Source organism: Entelurus aequoreus, linkage group LG01, assembly GCF_033978785.1.
Source record: "Entelurus aequoreus isolate RoL-2023_Sb linkage group LG01, RoL_Eaeq_v1.1, whole genome shotgun sequence".
Lineage (NCBI taxonomy): Eukaryota > Metazoa > Chordata > Actinopteri > Syngnathiformes > Syngnathidae > Entelurus > Entelurus aequoreus.
In genome coordinates, this window is record NC_084731.1 from 43,655,631 (window position 1) to 43,675,252 (window position 19,622).

At 42.2% G+C, this 19,622-nt stretch overlaps 1 protein-coding gene across 3 annotated transcripts; it reads right to left on the minus strand.

Moving 5' to 3' along the window:
* Positions 1–55: 55 nt before the first annotated feature.
* Positions 56–19,416, minus strand: LOC133652570 (POZ-, AT hook-, and zinc finger-containing protein 1-like). Of its 3 annotated transcripts, XM_062051485.1 has the most exons (6): positions 17,878–19,416; positions 13,916–13,979; positions 13,662–13,833; positions 11,450–11,608; positions 6,120–6,317; positions 56–2,436 (listed from the first exon to the last, which is right to left on the minus strand). In XM_062051485.1, exons 1-6 carry the CDS (start codon positions 19,008–19,010, stop codon positions 1,973–1,975), a joined length of 2,190 nt encoding a protein of 729 aa, XP_061907469.1. In that variant the 5' UTR covers positions 19,011–19,416; the 3' UTR covers positions 56–1,972. The 3 variants fall into 3 exon arrangements, with proteins under 3 accessions (XP_061907469.1, XP_061907449.1, XP_061907459.1); XM_062051465.1 differs by lacking the exon at positions 6,120–6,317 and having other exon boundaries at positions 17,878–19,410; XM_062051475.1 differs by lacking the exons at positions 6,120–6,317; positions 11,450–11,608 and having other exon boundaries at positions 17,878–19,404.
* Positions 19,417–19,622: the final 206 nt, after the last annotated feature.

Below are 19,622 nucleotides of genomic sequence, written 5' to 3' on the forward strand. Positions count from 1 at the left end.
ACTTTTGTCGATAAATATTCCCAAAAATTGCATCCCATGAGGTTCCACGATACAATACAGTAGAAAACACTCTTTATTTCATCTTCAGGGGAATGTCACACAGGTAGCTAACGTGAGTCTATGATTGGTCCCTTGGATTACATCCCTTTTCTTATCACTGCCCCTTTCATGCAGACACGCCCAAAATAGCCCTAACAGCAGCTCTGACAGAACCCGTCAAAACGGTCTATGGAGGTACCTTCGTATGCTACACCTATTGTAGGATTCGATGTTTCTGGCGAAAATTCTGCACCATTTTCCGTATACTATCTCGGTTATTGTATATATAACAAACTAGTCCGTTTGCCTGTGGAATGAAGTTCCCAAACAAATAATCCCTCACATTGGTGACTTAAGTATTCGTCTTTTTTTTTTCAAACTGAATGCGATTGCAAATATTCTACCGTGGGGCAAAGACAGTTGCGAGTGCCAGGACTTTGATAAAGAAGGTGAGAAACACTAGTGACTTTAATTAGGTACTTGTAGCAAATTACAAAATGAGTCATTTGCATGGACCTCTCCTTCCCTTCTCCCCTGCTCTGCTTATTGCCATCCCCGCCAACAGAAATCTTCAAAAAGGTAAAAGTAAAAAGTCCAAAAGAGCGGGCGGATCGTAGCATTACAAGATGGTCGCTAATTTTGCTCAGTACTTCTTTGTGGGAGATCGGGCCTGGCGGAGGTCTGCGCTCTGAGTGCTTTTCTAGTTTACGTCATTTCTTATGAGGAAAATTGCTTTAGTTTTTGAAAGATTCCGTTTTCGTCTGACCTTTTGGAACGCCATACAAAATTAAATTGAGGTACCGCAATATAGCCGTAACAGCAAGAGCAGGTGTGGGAAAGTCTCACCGTGGTCCCACTTTTCTGCCGCCATCAGACTTTGTCTTAACTTATTCTGTAACGGCAAAAAGAGGGACCGAAGCCTGGCAGCGTCGAATGGACGATTTTCGTGTGTTCTGCATAAAAAGCCACAGGTGAATAAATGCCGGGTTAATGGTTAGAGGACCGATTTTGCAGCATTTCTGTGTGAAAGGGGCTCAACAACCTCACACACACACATTCCTAAACATAACTTAGAACAAGAGCTTCAAAATGGACAAAAACTTGGAAATTTACACAAACAAAAGTGCACCCAAGAGCAGGGGCATGAATAAGTTAATAAAATAGAATCTACATTCATAAAATATATCCTGATCATCAAGCTGATCGTGGTCCTCGTTTGGGGAACGTGCAGGGATGGGGAACATTGTCATCGTTTGAAAACACAAGGATGGGGAACAATATCATGATTTAGGTCAAGCATGGATAGGGAACATTGTCAATGTTTAGGGAACAGCATTGCCAATAGGAAAATTAAAAATGTTTGCGTTCACGCTGATCGTCGGCTATTCTCTCCATCGCAACTATGAACAAAGAATCGATGATTGATGATTCTGACAAGCATGTCTCCAGAATGTGCTGGAAAAGTAAAAAAGAAAAAGAAAAAAAAGTGCCTCTTAACTTTCGTCTGTCGGTTGCTTGCACTTCTTTAGTGACTAAAGCAAAATGTGAAAGGTGTTTGCTTGCATTCAAAACGTTTAAAGCGTCCTGTCGGTGGAAGTAACATAAATAAATCAAGCCCCGCCCACTGTCCTGATGGCCAAGACGATTGGCGCAACAGTAACGGACGCATACGTGTACTCGTCACATGTGCAGGAATATGTGAAAGTCAAATAATAACAAAAACAACTGAAGTCTCATCGTATGCTCCATGTCTTCTTCTTTCTGTATAAAGAGAATTACTACAGCGTGTATGCACTTTCCATACTCTGAAAAAGTAGAAAAAGTAGGAATCATATGGCAGTCTGACAAAAATGCACACATTGAGCAAGAGAAGTAGTCTTGAGGCAAAGACAGCACAACCTGGCTTTGTCCTGAACACGGCAGACCGGGCGCCTCACTTCCCTCCAAAGTGCACTCCGCTTTGACCCGCTTCCACGTCTACCAGTGACGAGGCGAAAGCCGACTGTACTATCTGGAAGCCGAAGGACTCAAGCAGAGACATGCTCTGCTGAGGCGAGAAGGGGGCCAGGTCGCTTAAACTGGACCCTGAGCCCGCCTGAGCCTTCGGGGTTTTGTGTACTCTGTGCTGGTGTTTTTTGAGGTAGGACTTGGTGCGGAAGGCCTGACCACAAATGGCGCAGGTGAACTTCTTCTCGGGGTCCGTCTTGGCTTTGGGACCCTCCGGAGAGCCCAGGCCCTCCGAAGATGTTCCGTTGCAGGCCGGCGAGGGCATGTCCAACTCCGGCCTGTCAGACTTGTCTGGGGATTTCAGTTCTTCACTGTTGGACAGGTCCCCGAATGAAGGATCTGATTCTTCCGAATCCAGATGAGGACACTTGCCGGCATTTTCCTGCCCGTCTGAGGTAGAAACAGGTAGTGGGGATGAGAGGACAGAGAGAAAATGAAGGAAAGAAAATGATATATCAGGACAAGTCGGTTATTCAACAAAGCTTGAAGCCTGGTCTCCACAAAGCAGTATGGTTCAGTTCATTTCCATACGGTTTTCTTTTCTGTGCTCTTCAATGATAAAGGGGATCAAACCTCTGACTCTAACGTCACAAATTTCAATCTCCCCAGTTGCAGTTTGCTTTTGGGGGGTGTAGCTAGATGGGCTGCTGCATGTTGATTAACTAGTTGGCATCCTATGACAGTAAATGGGATTTTTTACCTTCAAGGTACAATGGTACTTCGGTTTTTGTACACTGCACATTTTGTAGGATTTGGTTTTCGGCAAAAATTTTTACCAAAAAGTTTGCCCCGGTTTTCTCATAGTGTCTTGGTTATTATATGGACTGACATTGTTTTTCCCATTATTCACTCCACCACAAATAAATTAAGGGCCGCCACAAGTTGTTACAATTTAATGTAAGAAGAAAAATATACAGTACAGGTCAAAAGTTTGGACACACCTTCTCATTCACAACACAACTGATGGTCCCAACCCCATTGATAAAGCAAGAATTTCCACTAATCAACCCTGATAAGGCACACCTGTGAAGTGAAAACCATTTCAGTTGACTACCTCTTGAAGCTCATCGAGAGAATGCCAAGAGTGTGCAAAGCAGTAATCAGAGCAAAGGTTGGCTATTTTGAAGAAACTAAAATATAAAACATGTTTTCTGTTATTTCACATTTTTTTGTTAAGTACATAACTCCACATGTGTTCATTCATAGTTTTGATGCCTTCAGTGACAATCTACAATGTAAATAGTCATGAAATTAAAGAAAACACATTGAATGAGAAGGTGTGTCCAAACTTTTGGCCTGTACTGTATGTTGATACTAATAAGTATTAAACACAGATTTGTCTTAAAAAAATATTCATGCATTTTGTTTTAGCCTTTACAAACTAGTTGCATCATAGTCATACAGTATATAAATATCATACAAATGATTCGATATTTTGACACAGCACCAGCCATTAACCTGACTCTCGCCAGATCCTTGTAGTTCGCTGAGCTTCACACAAGCATCTGGGCTCGAAGGCAATGCAAACTCCTTTAAGATAGCAAAATATAATGACCCAATCAGGATCGCCGGGCGGGATTTCATAGATGTGACGTAGCGTCAAAGCGACTGATTGAAACAACAATGGCGGCACGCAGCGAGGAGTCGTGTGCTGACATTGATTCTGCTATTACAACTGTTTTGCGACATCAATCGTCTACTGACATTGCTGCGTTGGTTCAGTAAAAGTTCTCTAACTTTTCGCTCTGTCGTTATCCAATATGTCGGCTGTTCTGTTTTGGATTTCCCAGCGTCGCTCTCATCCGCGTCACGGGTTGATGTCAATGTGAGTGGTTGAAGTAGCACGTCATTCAAGATAATGGACAAGTGGTTTATCCAATCACATACAATGATTTTTTTTTACAAGGCCCCGCCTTCTGAAATACATCTCCTATTGAGAAGTCCCAGATCCTTGCGTGGAGCTCAGCGAACTACAAGGATTTGGCGAGAGTCAGGTCACCAGCCATACCCCCGCCACCACAAATAGATTGTCATTGGCAACACTGTATTGCGCGTAATAAACAAGCCTGTTTGCCCACGTATCATTCTGCAAAATCCAACACCCAAGCAAAGAATCCACACGTCGGTGACGTGTTAGCCTGAAGTCATTCTCCCTCATTTCCATTACCATTCATTGACATAACCACTGACTCTGTAGTTCTTTGCTTTTATTTTTTGAGTACGACTGCAAAATACTCCACCATGGGGCCATAGAAAGTTGCAAGTGCCAGCATTTTGATAAGTAAGGTGAAAAACACTATTGATTTGAAGAAAGAACTCGCAGCAAAGTACGAATGCGGCGTCCGCTTGGCTCTCCTCTTCTCCATTTATCGCCGTAATTTAAGGGATTTTGAAAGCTTATTCATACATTTTATTCATCATTAACATTTATTTTACGTTATTCTCTATGTGTTTGGTAAATATTTTGGGTTATTTCTTGTGTGAAAATATTGTACAAATACATCCCATTAACTATTTCAATCTGGCCCGCCGGGCGTCTCTAAATTAATATTTTTTAAATCTTTAACATCAAAACTTTAGCCGACAATATGTGGAGCACCATTTTCAATCACCATAACACTTGAACTACGGAAAGTAGGTTTGGGTGATAAAACGCGATAGACAGAAAATGTATATCAATAAAAATAAGTTCCACAAAATGATCAATAATTGTATTTTCTTCTTCGTCGGAAAAAAATGGACGTTGCGAAGCAAGATTGGTTGTATGAACAAAGGCACACGCTCTCTGCTAACCGAGCAACACAGGAAAGGATCACTGATCAGTGGGAGTAACACGCCAACAGCAAATCAGGTAACAGTATCAACAATCAAGATTGGTTGCGCCATCTTGTTTTCTCGTGGTTGATTCTTGAGTGAGAAGAGAAACTAAAAATGACTGCTGCAGAGAGCAACGAAATTGTCAATAAAAAAGTAAAAATCACATCGACGGTATGGCAGATTCTTTGACTTTATAAAACAGACCGTAGTCAGACCAATGTGGTCTGTAAGTTATGCAAGATGCTTGATCCCACCAAGACTGGTAATACCCTTTAGAGCACAGCCGTAACTTCCTGGCACTAAATCTGCAGAACATAGTTCTTCTCAGGTTCCTCTGTGCTTGCATTTTCACACTTTGCACTGTTTTGCTACACTTTATCAATCATTTCTTACATATTCCTTAATTTTGCACCTTCATTTCAAGAGGTTATTGTTAAGTGTTTAATGTTATTTTAGAATTTAGTTTACATTGAGTGTTTTCCATGGTTGTGTTGACATTTCCTTTCCTTTCGACCTTGATAGCTGAGGGGATTATAATCAGAGGATGGTTATATTTTAAAGAAACATGTTTACAGAACACCAAGCACGAGACACAAGTGTGAGGGGTAGACATGGATCAAGTATTACAGAAAAGTTATATTTTATTAGATTGTGGGTGTTTTTTTTACCCTTTTGAATTTATGTTTTGTTGTGTTTGTTGCCTTTTTGTAGCGTTTTGCTTGATTGTACAACATGTCAATCGAGAAAATGTTCTGACAAGTAAAAGGAGCGACTTTCATATGTTCTTAATATTCAGTGTTTTATTGTTCATAGTCAATATTGTAAATCCTGCATTCTTTATTTCATGTCCTTTTTGGGTGTCTGATCCAGTAAAAAACTGTACAATTTTATTTTGTTTTTGAGATGGTCTGTCCCCAACGGTTTTTAACATTCTATGAAACATTGTCTGAGCATTTTGGCATTGCTAACTCATTCACCTGAAGACACAGGATCAGGAGAAACTGGGGGTTCAGTATGTTGCAGAGTGATAGTTTCACATAGTCACACTGTTCACAGAACTGAATTAATAAACCGTGTCAGATCGTGACAACTGGCCTGTACCTTTTCGAACCGAGAACATGTGTAGAAATGACTGCTACAAATGCTACATTCACAAATAATAAAGCCCATTTTGCCCGCAGTCGACTAAAAGTGTTGGTATAGGCCATCAAGCACTGTGCTCATGCTCCACCCACCTCCTGCTGTACTGTACTGACCTGCAGCAGGCCCGTGGACGGGAAAAGCAGGCACCCCACCAGAGCGACACTGCCAGAAATACGGAGCCCCGCCTGGCCTCCCTACAAACAGTTCGGGCTGCTGGCCCAAGGCTGGAGGGCAAGGCTGGGGGAGGAGTGGATGTCCGTGAAAGTGAGCCCCCGCCTCAGGCGAGGAGAATACCAGCTGTCGACTGGCGTCTACCAATAGCACCCAACCAGGAAGAGGAAAGATGGACAGAAGAGACCAGCAGACACCACACAGACACAGTTACCTTCTGAAGTGCTGTAAACACAACATGCTCAACAGAGAACTCATAAGGTTTCTCTTCTCAAACACAGCTCAAGCTTCCTGGGATCATCAAGCAACCACTCAAGTAAGCCACATAACTGCCATCATTCTGGACTTGAAATGTAACCGTAATGATAATCACATCCCATAATAAAGATGCACATTCCAGGAGCATGCTTGTGTACGTGCTCATTGACACAACCATGGATTACTCGTTTAACATAGACCCATAGCTACAGTATTTCACAAAAGCCAGTTCCTCAAACTTCCAGCAACCATTTTGATTACAAATTTTTTTTTCCTAATGGGACAATACTATCATAGTGCGGATATATGGTAATAGTCATATCGGTATATATTTACTACCCGTTGAAAATTAGTCAGCACACAAACATCATTGTTTGGCAACACAAGTGAGTAACAAGATTAACAGTCAAACATGGTGGTAGAAGCATCATGGTCTTTGATGCCCTCAAACATAATAAAAAGGAGTCCAAACACACCTCCAAGATGACAAGTGCCTTCTTGAAGGTGATGGAGCAGACAGGTGTGTCTTCTTTGCACCTGAACCCAATTGAGCACCTGTGGGGCATCCTTAAGAGGAAGGTAATACATCCAACAGTGATGTCATCATGGAGAAGTGAAAAAAGGTCCAATTCCGTGTCTACGAAGATTAAGGCAGTTGTAGAGAACAATGGTACTTACAGTGCATCTGGAAAATATTCACAGTGCTTCACTATTTCCACATTTTGTTATTTTACAGCCTTGTTCCAAAATGGAATACATTCATTTTTGTCCTCAACATTCTATACACAATACTCCATAATGACAATATGAAAACATTTTCTTTAGAATTTTCTGCAAATGTATTCACAATAAAAACTAAGAAATCACATGTAGATACGTATTCAAAAAGCGAGATCAGGGGCATCTTGTTTTAACTAATCATCCTTGTGACGTTCCAATAGCTTAATTAGAGCCTACTTTGGTAACTTCAGTTGTTTAGACATGATTTGGAAAGGCACACACTTGTCTATATATACAGTCACACATTTGACACTGCATGGCAGAGCACAAACCATGAATGAAGTCGAAGGAATTTTCTGTAGACCTCCGAGACAGGATTGTCTCGAGGCACAAATCTGGGGAAGGGTACAGAAAAATATCTGCTGCCTTGAAAGACTCAATGAGCACAGTGGCCTCCATCATGTGTAATTGGAAGAAGTTTGGAACAACCAGGACACTTCCTAGAGCTGGCCGGCCCTCTAAACTGGGTGATCTTGGGAGAAGGGCCATAGTCAGAAAGGTAATTAAGAACCGGATGGTTACTCTGTCAGAGCTACAGCATTCCTCTGTGAAGAAGGACAACCATCTGTGCAGCAATCCACCAATCAGGCCTGTATGGTCTAGTGGCCAGACGGAAGCCATTCCTCTAATAAAGTTTGCCAAAATGCACCAGAAAGACTCAGACCATGAGAAACAAAGTTCTCTGGTCTAACGAGACAAAGATTGAACTCTTTGGCGTGAATGCCAGGTGTCATTTTTGGAAGAAACCAGGCACCACTCATCATCAGGCCAATGCCATCCCTACAGTGAAGCACGGTGTGGCAGCATCATGCTGTGGGGATGTTTATCAGCGTCAGGAACTGGAAGACTAGTTAGGATAGAGGAAAATATGAATGCATCAATGTACAGAGACACTGGATGAAAACCTGCTCCAGAGCGGTTTTGAACTCGAACTTGGGTGACGGTTAATCTTTCAGCAGGACAATGACACTAAGCACACAGCCAAAATATCAAAGCCCAAACTTGACACCCATTGAACATCTCTGGCAAGATCTAAAAATGGCTGAGCACCGACACTTCCCATGAAACCTGATGGCGCGTCAGAGGTGCTGCAAAGAGGAATGGGCCAAACTGCTCAAAGATAGGTGTGCCTAACTTGTGGCATCGTATTCAAAAATAATTGAGGCTGTTATTACTGCTTAAAGTGCATCAACGAAGTATTGAGCAAAGGCTGTGAATACTTATGTAAATGTGATTTCTTAGCATTGTAATTTTTATAAATTTGCTATAATTTCTTTAAAAAAAAAAAAAAAGCAGTTTCCACATTGTCATTATAGAGTATTGTGTGCAGAATTTTGAGACCAAAATGTAATTGTTTTTTATTTTGGAATAAGGCTGTAACCTAACAAAATGTGGAAAAAGTGAAGCACTGTGAATACTTTCCGAATATTGAACTAAAGTGAAGCACTGTGAATACTTTACGGATATTGAACTGCTCACACCAAATACATTATTTGGAGATGTTCACTGTGAGGTGTATTCACTTGTGTTGGCAGATAATTAACGGCTGTATGTTGAGGACAGTAAAATGTATGTTGCTTTCCAATCTGTACACCAACTACTCCAATTTATATCTAAGTTTAATTTGTATAGTATTGCCTAGGGATGGGTAACTTTCACATTTGAATCGATACGGTGCCAATTCCTGGTACCTGGGAATCGATACGTTCTTCTACTGTACCAATTTTCAGTACATTTTTGTGTGTTCGTGTGTTAATAAATGTTAATTATTTTAAAAAATCTAAATGTATTTTTATTTAACACTCAGTCATACAATCCAGTTGTTATCTTGTTTTTTTCTTTGTCTCATTTGCAAGTACTGTACTGTATTATTTAGTAGACTTTACATGCAGTTGCAATTCCAGGACTTTAAATGGCAGTAGTGTATAGATTACAGTGTTGCCTGAGCCAGGAAGTAGTCTCTGCTATCAAGTTAAATGTGGCAGTCCCGTCTTTTGTTGAGCCCTAAAAAGTGTTTACAGTATGTAAGTATTGTACCATACTACACACCAGCAGATTGCATCGTGCATCTTAGCTGTAGTTGTCATGACCAAATTTGGAGGTGTTGAAATCTTAATTAAAAATTGCACATGCTAATCTTCAGTTTATTGAATTACCATCGTTAGCATTTAGAAAAGTGGAGGCTTACTGTACTTTGAGCACCTTCTTCTTTCTTTGTTGGCATAGAAAATTGTACTATTACCTGCAGTTAATCCGGCTGAATCCGCTCTGAGTGCTTGACTGAGTGTTTTCCGGCCAAATGCTTGAGCCAGTGCCGAGTTTGCAGCCAGACATAACGTCATGTGCAACAAAGGTATCAAAATATGGCACCGTACATGAATTGGTACCTGGTAGTACCGACGGACTTCGGTCTGAATTCTGTGCAAACCTCTGGTGTTGTCTTTTTGAGGAGAAACGGTTGCTAAAGTGTGAGGGCCACACTTACTTTTTGTGCGATGATTAGGGGTGTAACGGTACATGTATTTGTATTGAACCGTTTCGGTACGGGGGTTTCGGTTCGGTTCGGAGGTGTACCGAACGAGTTTCCACACAAACATATTAAGTAGCCGCCTAAGCTAAAGTCTTAACAAGCCGCTCTGCTTCGTTCTGCCTGTCTCCGTCAGTACTCTACACAGCACCCAGCATTGTTCCACCCACACAACCATCTGATTGGTTACATGCAGAGCGGTAACTGCCAATCAGCAGTGCGTATTCAGAGCGGTAACAGCCAATCAGCAGTGCGTATTCAGAGCGCATGTAGGCAGTGCTCAAGCGTCATGATGAGCAGGTAGGTGTTTAGCAGGTAAGCATCAGGCAGCGGACTCTCCCCAAATTATAATAAACACCTCCCAGTCAACTACTAGTAACATCACTATGAGCCCGTTGACCTTCTAGAAACATAAACGGCAGCTTCGGCTCGCTCGCAGCCCTGGCTTAAGGTGAAGGCTAATTAGCTTTTAGCGTAACGTTACCTCATTTTGCGGTGTGTGTGTGTGTGTTACGGACAGCAAAGCCCTGTCTGTCTGTTATTTCACTCGACCTTTTTCTGTGTAGAAGCAGCAAAAAAGGACATTATGTTAAATGAAGAGTTTCTGTCTCTGATAGTTGATATAATAATGTAACTGCATCATTAAGCCTACATGAACTCCATGGTGTTCAGGGGTGAATAGTCTCTCCTATTGCTATTGTACTATTTTTTCAGCTATAGTTACATTAATCATTAGTAATGGAGCAGCCTAGTTTTGAATGGCAGGGTCCCTGCTATCACATGTTGATAAAAATATAACATTTACATAATAAAAATCAACTACAGGCTTCCCAAATGCTGTCATAAATTAAGCATGATGAGTTGACTTGAAACTGTTTAATGTTGCACTTTTTATATGTAGAAGAAAAGTTTTGTTATTTTATTTAATCTGAGCAACAACTTGAGGCAGTTTAATGTTGATTAACGTGGGCAGAATTATTATAGTGTTCCCAATGTTAAAAGGATAAAGCCATTGTTTACAAATTTGGTAAATAAATAACCAAAAAATTTATATTTTGTTGTTTTCTTACTGTACCGAAAATGAACCGAACCGTGACCTCTAAACCGAGGTACATACCGAACCGAAATTTTTGTGTACCGTTACACCCCTAGCGATGATGCATGCGCAAACAAGCCATTTCTTATACATTGTGCTTCACAGGTAACCATCTCTGTGGTGTCAGTTCTTTGAGCTCTAAATCATTCAATGGAGAATGCAGTATAGCCAAACATGCTACAATGTGCATTGTGGACAATCTGGCAATGGACCAGCCAAGCAGGACATAAACCATTTTGAGCCATGGCCATGCCGGACGAACACACACACACACACACACGCACACGCACACACACACACACACAAACAGCAAAACTCCCCACATTGTTATCGTTAATATTAGAAAGCCATTTCCACCGCAAGGTGCAAATTGCTGCATTAACGACAGAAACATCTACCAGTAATCTGCCCAAAGGTCTGAAACATCTCCAATTGATGTAGCACAGTGTTCCCCAATACACGCACACAGTGAAGGACAAGCTCAGAGTAACAGAGCCTTGTATTTAACAAAGATGCAGAAGCACAGTTTGATATTTACAGATAAAAACAGCGCAGCCAGTGAAAGAAGCCAGAGACACGAATGTTTTGTGATGGGCCGAGCGGCTGCTTGCCTTCCACTGAGCACTGGCGTCCCATGTGGTAAGGGGTGCCGTTTTGCATCTGAAGTTCCCCGCTTGGCTCAGGGAAGGTGTGCAATGTGGCAGAGGGGGGCAGTGGAGAGCCATGATGTGTTTTCGTATGCACCTTAAGGTAGGAGGCAGTGGAGAAACCTGCGACCGAGAAGAGCACAAACAAGGCAGACGTTTGCAAACTCTGAGGCCTTGACAGGGCGCGGAGTAAACGGAGACTGGATATGACCAGCTCCTTATTGAATGCTGTGTTTTGAGCAGAATGACACTAGTAATGGAGTAGATAAACCATCTGGAGAAAATGTAAAATACATGTTTTTTTAAACAATGCAGACATGGGTCATCCTTGCTACACAGCAAGTTCAATACTTAGTACAAAACAACAAAGAAAAAAAAGGCAGTATGTTGTTCAGGAGTTTGCATAACAGCTGACCTGGCTTAAATGACATTTTACAACATAGTCACAACAATAAGGACAAGTAGTATAGACCAGGGGTCCTCAAGTACAAATCTTGAAGGTCCACAAATGTTATTTTGAAACAGGCTGGGTCCGTTTATTATCGGTCAAGCTTATATAGTAGCAGGAGGTAGGTAGTAGTTTAACATTTTCTTAAAATTAACAAAAATAAAATTAATATCCAATAAAATACATGAAATATTTTCTTTGAAACAAAAATAAATAAGAACTTAAATAAAACTTTCAGTTTTAACAAAAAATAAATACTTTTAAACACAACCCTCCTATCCCTGGTAAACAAATGACCTCAACAGAGAATGGCTTCTTGTGTTTACCCAAAACCCATGCCACTCTGAGTGAGCACTCTGTTGCTATTGTTGTGTCATAGATTCAACAAAAATCTTCCTTCATGTTTCATATGACTTTCTCAGCCTCGTGATTTCTTTTTTTCTTAGCTCTGAATAATGAGGAAATGTCTCTCAACAGTACTGTTGCATATTAGACACATTGGTCTGGTACTTGCAGTAGGTAGGATAAAAACATATGGCTCTGTCCATTCTTCCTTGAAACGTCGGTTTTCCCTGTCCACCTTTCTTTTACCAGCCTGAGCCAACTTGGAGCATGCCATTGTGATTTGATTCACATTCAGTGACTGACGAGTGAACAGTTAGCGAAGTAGCGATATGAGACAACTGTATGCCTGCACCGAAAGGTTCCATGCATGTGGCATGAGCTCTGTATGACCCAGGTGGTAACAGCCTATCAGCGCGTCGTTGTGATAGAGATGACAACCCATACTCTGATTGACTGATTCCGCAGCCAATCAGAGTGGCGTTCTCTCGCTCCCACTCCGTCTCTCTCTCTTTCTCTCTCTGAGAGAGAGAGAGAGAGAGAGAGAGAGAGAGAGAGAGAGAGAGAGAGAGAGAGAGAGAGACGGCGTGAGTGAGACACGGAGAAGTGTAAATGAAACGTGGAGATATTTGACTAAAAACAACAAAGAACGTTGACTTGCGCTAGCGATAACTCAAGGATAAATACAATTATTATATTTTTTTATAATAATTATAATTAATTAAAAAAAAAACTTTTTTTTTTTTTTTTTTTTTTTTTTTTAACTATAATTCGTGCTGGGTCCGGACGGACACGTCGCTGGGTCCGGACATGGACCGCGGTCCGCCTGTTGAGGATCACTGGTATAGACAGACATTTAACGGTAACTGTTTCCAGGAAGAATATAGCCATAAATTTGCACAAAGCCGTCACGCATGACACCACGCAGGACCAAAGCTCATTGCACCTGACCTCAACATACCTTTCTTTAGTGAAAATTACAAGGATTAAACTTTTAAGTGTATTACCTTTAAATAAAATGAACCAACCCACTCATGGTAAGGGTCAGTAAAATGTACTACAGAGAACCCTGCAGTGTTCTAAGCCCCTTCCACACAGCCTGTTTAGGTTGACATTTTCCTGGCTTTTTTCAGTGTCGCTATTATGTATAAATAAACAGAATTAATGTACCTTCAACATTGCGTTTACATTCGGTTCTATGTAAAAGGCAAAGGTGGATAAACGCAGTCTTCTGGTGAGACTTCTGAGCGATCACTGTGTGAAAGGGGCTTTAGATGAGGTCATGACATGACCTACAGAAGCAAGTATGCGTCACATTCCAAGCAGAGCCTGTTTTGCAAGCTTTTCAGAATCGCCATACTGCATCGGAGCTAGCGACTGAATTACCTTTGTTGCAAATTCCGCAGTAGTTGTGCGTTCCTTCGCTGTGTTTCTTGAGGTGGTCTGTCATGTAGGCCGCTCGGAGGAACTTGCCGCAAACTTTGCAGGGAATTTTGTCCTCGTGACATGCGAGGTGTGACCTGAGGCGATCTCTTGTTGCAAAAGAGGCATTACAAATCTGCAAGCAAGGAAACAAGTCAAGTTTCACGTCTTAAACTCATTAAGTCCATCACTTTTGGTAAAGTAAACCTGCATATCACCTGGCACTTGTGGGGTCTCTCTGTTGTGTGGACTTGCTTGATATGCCCGTTAAGGTGGTCTGGTCTGGAGGCCAAATCATATATATTATTTCTAATCTCTGTTCCAACAACACAACAACTCTAAATTGTAGCTGTACGCCACCGGTCAGATGCTACAACACATGAACGTATTGTGTATGGAACAAACGTCTTTTTTTTTAGACTTGATGGATTTTGTCCTTCTATTCATTTATTTAAAGGGTTGACAGTTAAAACAAAACCAAATTGCCCTGAATTAAAAATTGTCCCAGAGAATCGCAATCTCAATTCTAAGCAAGAAAATAGTGGTTCACAATTTTTGCAGAAACATGCAGTCCTCACTACAACAATAAATCATATTGCTATATAAAAACATTTCTGACAATGTCAATCAAAACTAAGTGTCATGTGTGTAAAGGCTTACTTTTTCATGTCTCTTGTATTGGATTAGCAGTGTTTTCCATACATTTATTTGATTGATTTCATTTTTCTTTTTAGATTTTGCGATAAGGAAAAGTTGATAATTGTGCTGCCATTTCTTTGCAATTATGTTTCACAAAACATAGACTTTTATTTGTTTTGGAGTTTAAAGGCTGGCTAGTCAGCACGCTGCACTGAGCAGCAGATTGGCCTAGTAGTATAAAGTTAGCAGTCAGTATTAGTTTTCACACTCTTTGGTGAAGATATGTGTAACTAGAAATGCATTTGCGGTTTTATACCAATTATGTTCAGTTAAAATCTATTTTGGTAAACGTATGTACAAGTTTTAAACATTCAAGACGCTAATTTTCATTAGCCTGCTCATAGGTTTCTCCATTGTATGTTAGCATTGGGCTAAGGGCATAAAAGCCATTTCATCCCTTATAGTTGCATTGCTTTTTTCAGTTTTCAACTAAATGTGTTGTTGATTTAACATGATATTGCATGTATGTTTATTTCATGTGCACATTAAATGTACTTTTGAGAGCTTAGTTTCACAGTAATGTTATTGTGGAGACTGGAAGTTGGCAGACCCGTCAGTGATCCTGTTCTGTCTCCCTGTAAAGTTTGTCTGCTCTTGAATGGGACTCTGCTGAAAATCTCAATTTCCCCTCGGGGATTAATAAAGTACTTAGTAAACAACATTAAGTTGTAACTTTTTTCATCTCTAATTTATAGGACTTTACATATCTGCCAAATTAAATTCCAAAATTTAGCAAGGGCAGAATAATAGGTAAATAATCAGAATGAGAATAATAAAGAAACCAGGGCTGTACAAAGTGGAGCCTGTGCTACATAGTAGTAATACATTTGGAAGCATCCATCCTTCCAATTTCTACCGCTTGTGCCTCTCGTGGTCACGGGGGTGCTGGAGCTTATCCCAGCTGCACTTGGGCGAAAGGCGGGGTATACCCTGGACAAGTCGCCACAACAATAGAAAAATATAAAAAAACGCTATAACGAGAAAATTATATGATGATACTAATAACTAGGGAGGTATATCGGTAGGATTCAATTGATACCACTATCGATATTCCTTATCGATACCGATATTAATCGGTATTTGTCTTGAACATTTCTTGAATACTGAAAATAAGGGCAAAAAAGGTTTCTTCTTGTTTATTTAACCTGAAGTGTTGGTTGCACTTTCCATCCATCCATCCTTCCATTTTCAACCGCTTATCCCTTTCGGGGTCGCGGGGGGTGCTGCACTTTATTCAAAAACATTTAAATGCATTGGCCATTAATTGTTGTTTACATGAATTTTTATATCCATAACAATTTATACCTAATTCCCTTACAAGAAGTATCAATAATATAGGAGACTTCACCTGCAGTGTCCAGTATTTATTTCTAAGTCAAACTGTTAGAATTTATGGCTAAAACATTAATGAATCGATTTCACCTAACTGAATCGTTTCGGAACTAATCGTCCGTTGTAAATAAACAAATATTGCTCCTGAATCGTATATAGGCAACCACAAATTAGAATTCCAATTGAATCAATGTTAAAACTAATTGCTACACCCCTACCAACTTCTTTTTGATAAACTCACTAACTAGGATACTTCTCATTTACTGGCATAGCAAGCTTGTGCACATATAATCACTAGCTTGCATATACAACATTTAAAACACATGCAGTTGTTAATGTATCATTAAATAGGAGGTATAACGTCTGAACTGACAAGTTATATAAATTCTAAGATTTTAGGTGATCCAAGATGGCACCACCGTAGTGGCTACTGGTTGTAAGAGCTCTGGGCTTTTGTCCTGTTGTGTTTTTGATGTTTCCCTCTTGTTTATGTGTTTTTTGCCTTTTGGCTTCGGGCGATTTCGGGACAGCCCAACAATGGATGGCACTTTTGTGGTGCTTCTAGTGTACTTTTGGATCTACCTGGGGAAGCTTTTTGGCCATTGCTATGTTGGCTCCCGTGACCAGCTGCTGGCTCTGCCACACCAGAATCCGCGAGGAAGAGAAGCGGCTGTGGCGCTCGCGCTGAGCGTCGAGATGGACGAGGTTCACAGAGCCCTGACTAAATGAGCATGTATTGGACACTTTGGTGTTCCCGGCTGATTCTCGCTCATCTGCGCGTACTGGACATTGGCCGAGAGCGAGTGGGCTGTCTCTCTTGGTTGCTTTGTTGGGTTTGTTCCTGTCATTGGCCGTGTGGCCTCAAACCAAGCAGACGATGGCGTAGAGCATTGCCGAGGCCACCGTGGTGTACAGTAACCTGACTCTCGCCAGATCCTTGTAGTTCCCTGAGCTCTACACAAGGATCTGAGCTCATGGGCACTGCAAACTCATTCAAGATAGCAAAAAATTAAGAACCAATTAGGATCGCCGGGCGGGATTTCATAGATGTGACGTAGCGCCGAAGCGACTGTTTGATACAAACAACAATGGCGGCACGCAGCGAGCAGTCCTGTGCTGACATTGATTCTGCATATTTTCTTTGCACAAACGACATCAATCGTCTACTGACATTGCTGCGTTGTTTCAGTAAAAGTTCTCTAACTTTTCGCTCTGTCGTTATCCAATATGTCGGCTGTTCGGTTTTGGATTTCCCAGCGTCACTCTCATCAGTGCCACAGGTTTATTTGGATGTGAGTGGTTGAAGTAGCACGTCATTCAAGATAACGGACAAGTGGTTTATCCAATCACATACAATTATTTTTTTTACAAGGCCCCGCCTTCTGAAATAAATCTCCTATTGAGAAGTCCCAGATCCTTGTGTGGAGCTCAGCGAACTACAAGGATCTGGCGAGAGTCAGGCTAGGTGTACAGTAGGTGGGCGTTGAAATGGTGTTTTCGTTTTGGTTTGTTGTTGGGTCTATGCATGGTGGAATCATAGTGCAATCAATGTATTATCTATTGCTCGTTTTTTTGTTGGTTTTACTTATAAAGCTTTATGTAGAAATTGCTATGCTGAAGTAGCAGCTGGTTGCATTAGCTCTCTACTATTTTATGGTCTTTTGTGTTCTTTGATGTTTCCCTCTTGTTTCCAATGTTTTTTTTCTTTGTGAACTTTTTGGACAATTTGATGAGCAACTCAAATCACCTGTTAAACAGCCCTGGGTCAATAAAACTACCCAGCCAAAAATGGCACTTTGGAGAGCCCGAAATTGGTAAACGGATGTGTTTTATGCTGTAAATTCGACTTCCAAACCGGCAGGGGCCAGTGCAGACTTTTGAAGCGGCTCTGACTAAGAACACTGAAGAAGCGGTTTGAGAGGTTGAAACCAAAACAAAACTAAACACATACAACTACAAATTTCTGATGGTATATATGCCAATATAACCGACGATGTAGCAACATATGTCACCACACACACTAAATTAACATTTAACATAAAGAGAATATTAGTCAGTAGAGCAACAACACATCCCAGATTGCTAATGTCGGAACCTGAACAACACAACCGCAACAACAAAGACGTCACAATATTAAAGTACGACTCACCTGGAAAAGCCTTTGCCGCAACTTTGACACACGTAGGGCTTTCCCACAGAGCCGTCGTGGGAGCGCACATGATAAGACATCCTGTCTTTGCGTTTGAAGCGGAGTCCGCACACATGACAGGCGTAGGGCTTCTCCCCGGAGTGCGACAGCTTATGTCGGTTCAGGTGGTAAACGTCGCGGAAGACTTTACCGCAAATGTCACAGCCCACGTGCCGCCGCGTCCTCTCCCTCTTGCGACCGCTGTCGAGCGTCAGCTCTCCGGGGAAATGCTCCCCATTCTCCCGGTCCAGCAGCGCCATGTTGCCGGGCGTCGAGCGACCACCGATGGTCGCTCCGTGTTGGGCTTCGTGGTTCTTCAGACGGGAGGCTTCGGTGAAAGCTTTGCCACAAGCCCCGCACGGAAAGAGGACAATGTCTTTCTGCGTGTTGTAGTTCAAGTGGACGGACTCTTCTGACCCGCCTGCTTTCTTGGGTCTCCCCCTGCCCCGCTTGGTGCCGTGATGAAAGGAGCCCCCCGTTGCTTCGGTCGGTACTTCGTCCACTTGCTGGAGGATATGCATCGATCCCTCCGCGGCGTCCTCCAAGAGCGCACCCCCATCAACCGGGCCATTGTTGGCGAAGCTCTGCCCGTTCACCAAGTCCTCCTGCTGGGCCACCGTGAAGCCCAGCTCCGTGGATCCAACGGCCTGGAAGAGGCTGGCGTTCCCTCCCCTTGATGCCGGGACGAGGATCTGCACATTGGATTGTTTGATGACCTCCTGGCAGATCTCGATGACGGAGCGCATCAGCAGAAACTTGGCAGCCGTCATGAGTTCAGGGAAGCTCTCCAGTCGCACCACAATCCTCGACGTGTACGCGAAGTCTAAGATGTCTTTAAAAACTTTCGGGCTGATTGTGTGCATCTCCAGCTCCCTGGCGTTGCCGCCGCCGAAGACCGACTCGAAGTACTCGCTGCACGCCGCCAGCACCGCCTTGTGAGCGGGGAAGCTCTCCTCGCCCACGCGCAGGATCACGTCGCAAAACCTGCCTCCATCTTTCCTCTGGACGTTGAGGTTGTGTAGCATCTCGGCGCTGTGCTTGCTCACCTGATATGTGTACGAAGAAGTCCAAGACGGCTCCGCTGCTTTCTCCATGCCGAATTCATCCACCGGCGAAGTGTCGTGAGCGACCGCGGCGGGAGAAAGGACGGTAGCGAGTCGAGGCGAGCAGTCGGTAACCGATAAGCTAGCTACAAAGCGCCGCGCTCCTTAACGTTTAAATGCTAGCGTTACAGCAGGCTAAAGATGGCAGCCCCCCTGCTTCCTGTGAACTTTGAACCCGGCCTTCTTCACGGCTGGGGGTCGATATTTTTGTCTAAAATACTCTGAAAGGTTCACTTTGGGCCGATTGTTTTTCTTTCCGCTTCAACATAATATGGAAGTAATTACGGTTTGTTTAAAAAAAAAAAACGTTAGAAAATGTGAATACGCGGGTCTCTTCTTCCTGTTGTGACACAAACCCTCCCCCAACAACTTCCGCTCGACAATCGACATGCCGGCCTGCCGGGTCCTCAACTGGCTCCAGGTGATCATTTGTCAATTTAAATAGTCCCGGAAAATTTAAACCTTGGAAACAAAAAATATTATTTTTTCCACCATTCAAAATTATTATCGAAACAGTTATACTTAGGAATTATTCAGTATTGTTACATTTCGAATAAGGCAGTGATTCTCAAACTGAGGTACACGGGCTTCATCTAATGGTGC

Bases quoted from the DNA above. Each gene is read 5' to 3' on its own strand.
- LOC133652570 (XM_062051485.1), bottom strand. From the start codon at position 19,010: ATGGAGAAAGCAGCGGAGCCGTCTTGGACTTCTTCGTACACATATCAG. The intron at 11,609-13,661 runs GTAATTCAGTCG...TCTCGGTCGCAG, and splicing joins CTGCGGAATTTGCAACAAAG to GTTTCTCCACTGCCTCCTAC. The intron at 6,318-11,449 runs GCAAGCAGCCGC...TGCTATTGGTAG, and splicing joins ACGCCAGTGCTCAGTGGAAG to ACGCCAGTCGACAGCTGGTA.